We start from the raw sequence: 8,312 nt of genomic DNA on the forward strand, positions 1-8,312 counted from the left end.
AAACCCATTTTTGTGAATGACACGTGGATGATAGCAAGTGCATGATATAAGCATGAAGTGAGATTGTCACAAATTTTAATTTAAATATTAATAAAAAAATTTAAAATAAAACATGAAACTCTGCAACACATAACAGATACCGTTACTAAGAAACATATAAGCGTTCCGTTATCCGCCGCCTATTGGGGTTGATAGAGAGAGCTCAAGCCCATCAAAACCATCACCTCTCCCCCTCTATGTTTGATGATTTGTTTTCTTCTATATTTGAGGACACCTTCCTTTGCACGTCTCATATCCTATAAATTAAATGTCACCCATCTCAACAATACGCCACCATCATTGCTTCTTCTTCTCCTTAACTTAAATAATTACATATTCTTCTGGTGCAGTTTGGAGATAGAAATGAGTGGCAGCAATGTTAATCTCCCTCCTGGTTTTCGATTTTATCCAACTGAGGAAGAACTCGTTGTCCATTTTCTTCATCGTAAGGCAACGCTTTTACCTTGTCATCCAGATGTCATCCCTGATCTTGATCTTTATCCTTATGATCCGTGGCAACTTGATGGTATATATATATCCAATTTTCCTTTCTTTGTTTCTGGTCCAACCAATAATTCTTTTTATTTATATATTGGGAATCATGCATGTAGGCAAAGCACTAGCTGAAGGGAAGCAATGGTACTTCTACAGCCGGAGAACACAAAATAGGATTACTGAGAATGGATATTGGAAGGGTATTGGCTTCGAAGAACCAGTACTTACGAACTCCAATATAAGAGTTGGAATGAAGAAATATTTAGGGTTTTACGTAGGAGAAGCTCCAGCCGGAATGAAAACGAGCTGGATAATGGAAGAGTATCGATTATTATCATCGGATTCTTGTTCTAGTAGTATGAGAAGATCATCCAAAACAAAAACACATCCCAAAATTGTAAGTTGAGAACTTTTCTTTCGTTGCAATTATACATAAGATAGGAGCTGCAGCTTTTGACTCTTGATGGTTTTCTATGCGTTTTCAGGACCATAGTAAGTGGGTCATTTGCAAAGTGTACGAGCGAAGCTCTGATGAAGATGGTGATGGAGCAGAATTGTCATGCTTGGACGAAGTTTTCTTGTCATTAGATGATCTTGATGAAATAAGTTTGCCAAATTAATTACATCTTTCATACATGCATATATTTGTATGTTAGTGTAATTCTATTCAAATCAATAAAATGTAGGGTTGTAATTAACTTCTTGTATGTTTGAATTAAATAATTCCAAGTTTTGAGTTTAAATTTTGATAATTTTGAAAAAAAGAATTTCTCGCATAGTTGAAAATCGTGAATTGTAACAGAAGATTACAAAAGGAAAAGAAAAAAAAATTAAGGAAAAAAGAAAAAGAGATTCTCACGTGGAAGGATCATTGGTGGGAGTGTCAAAAACATGGCAAAACGTGATGAAGAGGTGGAGCCCAGTGACCACTGTGAGGTTGCTGGAGGGATCTATATGTGCAATCTGCTTATAGGCTTTTTGGGTTTCCAGCTTTGAAGTAGCTAGTTTGTTAGAATTTGGTAGCTGTCTTGTATCACAAATCCAAAGAAGCACATCTTCTTTCTATCCTTTTATATTGTGTGCCTGATGATTCAAGCATTGAGTCACGTCTATGCAAGCCTTCTTCGCACACTTATAATTGCCCCACACGATTGAGTTATTTTACTTTGCATTCGATGATCATATTAGCATAATTACAGCAATTAGCATGATTATAGGAGATTTGTGTAACATAATTACAGCAATTATTATTCTTGTCTAAATTAGCTCATATTCTAAATGTATAAATAGATGTAATATCTCTGTAAATAAGACACAGATAAATACACAATTATTCCCTTCATTACTTGTATTCTTCTTCTAACATGGTATCAGAGCTATAAAGCTTTTATTTCTAGTTTCTGAGGTCTCTCTTCTCTCTCTACAACCTGTTCTGGTTCATTCTTTCATTCCTGTTATTATACCATTTTTTTTTCTCCTCATCTTGTTATCTATGGAGAAATCTGATATTTCAAAACCTATTACAACAGTTGTGACTGCTTCCAACTATAATCTTTGGGTTCAAGGAATGAAAAGTTTTTTAATACGTCGCAAGCTTTGGCGTATTGTTACCGAAGATATCACTACGCCGATAAGAGAGAACGATAAAACTGATGCAAAATTTGTTGACCTTCTTGAGAATTGGGATAGTAAAAATCATCAGATCATCACCTGGTTTCGCAATACCTCTGTCTCGTCCATCCACATCTAATTTACTAATTATGACTCTACAAAAGAAATCTAAAATTTTTTTGCTAATCGATATCAGACTACTAGACTTGCCCACTATTATCAGTTGTGGACAACTCTTCATAATCTGAAATAAGAAGTAGGTCAATCTGTGAATGATTTTCTTGCCCAAGTCCAACCCATTTAGAATCAAATATCTCAGGCCAAAATCAGTGAAGATCATCTTCATCTCATTCAAGTTCTAATGGCTCTTCGATCAGAATATGAGGTCGTTCGAGCGTCCCTGCTACATCGAAATCCACTCCCATCATTGGATACTGTTATTCAAGAGATTATTTTTAAAGAGACTCGTCTCAGTTTGGATAAAACTCCTCAATTTGAAACTGCTCTTGCAACTACTCGATCTTCACATCAGAAATCTGGCAATCAACTCTGTAAGAATTGTAATCAAATTGGTCATGCTTTTGCATATTGTCCTACTATAGAATGCAGATATTATCATGGTTACGGTCATATTCTTGAATATTGTCGCACACGCCCTCCAAGACCAAAAGGAGAGCATTCTAAATTCAAGAATGTCTCCAAGCCTGGATCTTCCTCTGTCACTGCTGTTGCTGCTATTGAGGGTTCTACTGCCATCACCATGAGTGATCTTGAGGATCTATTCAAATAGGTTATCTCTTCTAATTCTTCTGCTGCCATGTCTGCCACTCCGGGTAATTCTTATTGGCTTTTTGACTCTGTATGTTGTAATGATATGACCACTAATCTTAAATTCTTGTTTTCTGCAAAACCTGTATCTTCCTTACCACCAATCCATACTAAAAATGGTACTAAAATGAACATCACACATACTGGTCATGTGTCTACCTCAAATCTTCATCTCCCTGACACCTATTATATCCCTAATTTGGCACTCAATCTTATTTCTGTTAGTTAGTTGTGTGAAAAAGGACTAAATGTTATTTTTTCTCCCCATGTTGTCCAGGTACAGGATCCACAAACGGGACAGATTCTTGGGAAAGGTCACAGAGTGGGTCGATTATTTGAGCTTGCATCTTTACATCTTCCTCAGAGATTTGTGTCTGCAGCTATAATCCCTAATTCCTCCATTCACCAATGGCATCTTCGTCTTGGTCATGCTTCTGCCAGTAAAATTCAACCTTTAATTTGTCATGGATTATTAGGATCTACTAAGTTTGAGTCATTTAATTGTTTAAATTGTCAACTTGCAAAACAACCTGCATTATCTTTTTCTCATAATAATACTACTTCAGACACTCCTTTTGGTTTAATTCATTCTGACATTTGGGGTCCTTCTTCTATTTCTTCAATAAATGGTTTTCGTTATTTTGTGATATTTATTGATGATTATTCTCGATTTACTTGGATATTTTTTTGAAACATCGATCTGAGTTATCACAAATTTACATCACATTTGCAAAAATGATTAAAACTCAGTTCTCTTGTGACATTAAAATTCTCCAAACAGACAATGCCATGGAATATCGGGATTCTTCTTTACTTCAATTTCTTAGTCAACAAGGCACCGTTGTTCAACGTTCTTGTCCTCACACCTCTCAATAGAATGGGCGAGCCGAACGCAAGCATCGCCATATTCTTAATTCTGTACGTACTCTTCTTCTTTCTGCCTCATGTCCAGAAAAATTTTGGGGAGAAGCAGCTCTTCATGCTATTTATATTATTAATTGTCTTCCTACCTTGGTTCTTCATAATTTATCTCCTTTTGAAGAGTTGTTTGGACAACCTCCTGACTATTCCATCCTTAAACCTTTTGGATGTGTTTCTTTTGTTCTTTTACAACCTCATGAACATACCAAATTAGAACCCCGTGCTCGTCTATGTTGTTTTCTTGGTTATGGCATTGAACACAAAGGGTATCATTGTTGGGATCCTGTTTCTAATGAGTTACGCATCTCTCATCATGTTACCTTTTGGGACAATACTATGTTCTCTTCTCTTTCCAATTTTCATCACTCTGTCAATACTGACTCTCTATTTTTCACTGACTCCTCCAAAGAGCTGTTTCCAAGTCCTGATCCAGGTGATTGTGATGTGCTCAATATTAGCCCAACTACACCTGCCCTGTTGAATCTGCACCAGTTGTTGATCTAGTACCTACGCCTGCATCTCCTGCTAACACTATTCTTCGTCGTTCTACCCATGTAAGAGAAACTCCTCATTATCTTTTTGATTTTCACTGTTACTCTACTATTGCAACCCTTCATGAGCCTCGTTCTTATCGTGAGGCAAGTACTGACCCTCTTTGGCAACAAGCTATGATTGACGAACTTCAGGCTTTAGAGAAAACTCATACTTGGGATTTAGTTGATCTTCCACCAAACAAGACCCCTATTGATTGCAAATGGATTTACAAAATCAAGACCCATTCTGATGGAACTATTGAATGCTACAAGCTCGCTTAGTAGCCAAAGGGTACACTCAAGAGTATGGTATCGACTATGAAGAAACTTTTGCTCCAGTGGCCCAATTAACATTTATTCACAGTCTCTTAGCTATTGCTGCAGTTCGTAAATGGAAAATTTTCCAGATGGATGTCAAAAATGCTTTTCTTCATGGTGATTTAACAGAAGAGGTTTATATGCATCCTCCTCCTGGTTATCATTCTCCTCATAAGGTTTGCAAACTTCAGCGAGCCTTATATGGATTAAAACAAGCTCCCAGGGCTTGGTTTGCCAAATTTAGTTCCACTCTTGCTCAACTTGTTTTTCTCTCTAGTCCACATGATTCTGCATTATTCACTCGCCGAACTGACAGTGGTATTGTTCTTTTGTTGCTTTTATGTTGATGATATGATAATAACAGGAGATGATTCATCTGGTATTTTAGAGTTACAACATTATCTCAATCAGCATTTTGAAATGAACGACTTGGGTTCTCTCAGTTATTTTTTGGGTCTTGAAGTTTCTCAAAATTCTGATGGCTATTATCTATCTCAAGCCAAGTATGCATCTGACTTACTTTCTCGAGTAGGCATCACTGATAGCAAAACAGTATCAACCCCATTGGAGCTCAATTGCAAACTTACACCTCTTGATGGCACTCCTCTTGATGATCCTACTTTACATCGACAGCTTGTCGGGAGTCTTGTTTATCTCACAGTTACTCGACCTGATATTTCATATGCTGTTTATCTAGTCAGCTAGTTTATGTCTGCTCCTCGCTCAACTCATTTCTCTGCAGTACTTCGAATCCTTCGTTATATCAAAGGCACTCCTTTTCATGGTTTGCACTTTTTCACTACCTCCTCCCTAGTATTATCTAGCTACTCTGATGCTGATTTGACTAGTGATCTGACAGATTGTCACTCTACAACTGGTTATTGTTTCTTCTTGGGTAATTCTCTAATCTCTTGGCGTAGCAAAAAGTAAACTGTTATTGCACGTTCTAGCACAGAATCTGAATATCGTGCTCTTGCTGATGTTACATCTAAATTACTTTGGTTACGGTGGTTATTAACTGATTTGGGTGTCACTTATTCTTCTGCCACAATGCTTCATTGCGATAATAGAAGTGTTATACAGATTTCTCATAATGATGTATTTCATGAGCGTACCAAACACATCAAAATTGATTGTCATTTTGTAAGTCATCATATTACTCATGGCACCATATGTTTGATTCCTGTCTCCTCTGTCAACCAAACCGCTGATATATTCACCAAAACGCATCCTCCCGCTCGCTTTCAGGATCTCTTAAGCAAACTCAAGTTGGCACCTATGCTACCACCTTGAATTTGAGGGGAGGTGTTAGCATAATTACAGCAATTAGCATGATTATAGGATATTTATGTAGCATAATTAGCATGATTATAGAAGATTTGTGTAGCATAATTACAGCAATTATTATTCTTGTCTAAATTAGCTCATATTCTCATGTATAAATAGATGTAATATCTCTGTAAATAAGATACAGATAAATACACAATCATTTCCTTCATTACTTGTATTCTTTCTTCTAACAGATCAAATGTCTCTTCATTCAATTGTGACCCATATTTTGGAGGCAACGAATTATTTTAGATTATAAATTTTTTTTTTTTATCGTAGACTAAATTTGGATCATTTTAACTTATATATATATATATATATATATATATATATATATATATATATATATATATATATATATATATTGAAAACATAGCTTTTTTACGATAATATAAAATATTATACTTATATTTTATAAATAAAATTATTATTTAACAATAATTAATTAGTGAAATCATTTAAAAAAAAATAATTTGTGAAAGTCAATTGAAATAAAAATTTAATTATTCACTATGTTACATATTAGTTACGTGTAAATAGATCATCTTACGATTAATTAATACTAATAATATAATATTTATTACTTATTATAATATATTGAACCAAAAACAATTTGGTAATAAAAAATATTTATTTGTAGAGTCTTGTTATAAAAGAAGATAACAATAATATTTCTTAAAAAAAATAAATTAATTAACCCATTTAAAAGAAAAAATTTTAACATTATTCCTATTGTAATAAATATGTTGCATAAAAATAACGAATATGTGCATTATTTTAAATATTTTTAATTATTAAAAAAAATTAAAACTATTGTAATACCATTAAAATTTAAGGGCAAACCAAACTTAATTATTTATTACTTATAAATGAAAATTATGCATTTAATAGACTAATAATATTTAATAGATATTATGAGAAAGTGTATATGTGTGTGGTGCAGAAAGTATTGCTAAAATAATTTATTGTTATTATACTTTTCCTTTATATTGGGATGATTAGTTTATAAAGTAAAATTCATTTTATTATAAAATAAAATCATAATTAAAATTGATTTAAAAAAAGATAATAATAATAATAATAATAATAATAAACCCAAATTAAATAATTAAATAACTTAAACACAATTTAAATAACAATATTAAAAAAATAAAATAGTAATATAATAATTTGAATGTATATATGAACACTTAGGTAGTTTAAGAATTTGAATAAATAAATAAAATTTAAAATTTTAATTAATAAAATAATACATTATAGAATTTGTAGACAAAATTGTGGCGCAAAATTACTATATTGGGAACAGTAATTACTATAACACTCTTTAATTCCCGATGACCGGAATCGATCATGGATGGAGTCGAGTAGGTGTTGGAAACCCTAACAGAAATCCAAAAGAAGTTAGGGTTAGGAAAAACTCTTTTCAGTCGTTATTGTTAAATTTTTTTGTAGTGTTTTAAACTTGTTATCATTGTATGATGTGTTGTTGTGCATATTTGCTATGAGAAGGACTTTCAGCAAAGTCATTTTCGACAGTCAAAAGCGCCCATGCAACCAAGGGTATTTAAACCTTGGTTCAAATGAAATTTGGGAAAGCTTTATTTTTTGGAATAACTCTCTTTTTTTCTTTCTATTGTTACATGAAAAGGCTAAGACACTTACCAATTTTAAAACAAATTTCTCCTTTCCTATCAATATTCAAGCTTTGAGTGTGTAGAGATTTTGTGGAGATTTCAAATTTCACGAATTCAAAGTGGGTTTACCTCTCAAACTATTCCCCATTTCCCAAAAAAAAAAAAAAGAAGAAGAAGTAGAAAGGTAATTCTTTTTCTCACTTTAATCTTCAAGGATGATCATTTCTTATGTTTTGGGTTTGAAGATTTATAGGGAGAGTGATTGCATGTATAAAATAAAAGTGATTGAACCATAAGAATGTTGATTCTTCTTGAATCTAAACTTTTGAGCTCTAGCTTATTTTTCATTAAGCTCAAATGTACCTACATGTGACTTTTGGTAAATCCTTTATGGGTCACAAGTGCATGTCAATGGCTTGTGAGGTTTGAGTTGGGATTTTATTAGAATTTAAATGATTTCACTCATTTTGGATTTTGAGGAAATTGGTATTTCTTATGGATCTTGGTGAAAACCTAGGTGCATGTGGCTTTTATGAGTTTAATTGAGTCAATGAACATGATAAGTATATATTTTATGGTTGAATTGTATTTTGAAGCCAAAGAG

The 8,312-nt window shown here is 33.3% G+C and overlaps 1 protein-coding gene across 1 annotated transcript; it reads left to right on the plus strand.

The window, feature by feature from the left end:
• The first annotated feature begins 295 nt into the window (after positions 1-295).
• LOC131176436 (NAC domain-containing protein 104-like) lies at positions 296-1,232 on the plus strand. The gene is made up of 3 exons (XM_058141490.1): positions 296-565; positions 651-931; positions 1,020-1,232. The coding sequence occupies exons 1-3, from the start codon at positions 403-405 to the stop codon at positions 1,152-1,154; spliced, it is 579 nt and encodes a 192-aa protein (XP_057997473.1). The 5' UTR covers positions 296-402; the 3' UTR covers positions 1,155-1,232.
• Positions 1,233-8,312: the final 7,080 nt, after the last annotated feature.

The sequence above is a fragment of the Hevea brasiliensis genome, unplaced genomic scaffold (assembly GCF_030052815.1).
Source record: "Hevea brasiliensis isolate MT/VB/25A 57/8 unplaced genomic scaffold, ASM3005281v1 Scaf11, whole genome shotgun sequence".
Taxonomy (NCBI): Eukaryota; Viridiplantae; Streptophyta; class Magnoliopsida; order Malpighiales; family Euphorbiaceae; genus Hevea; species Hevea brasiliensis.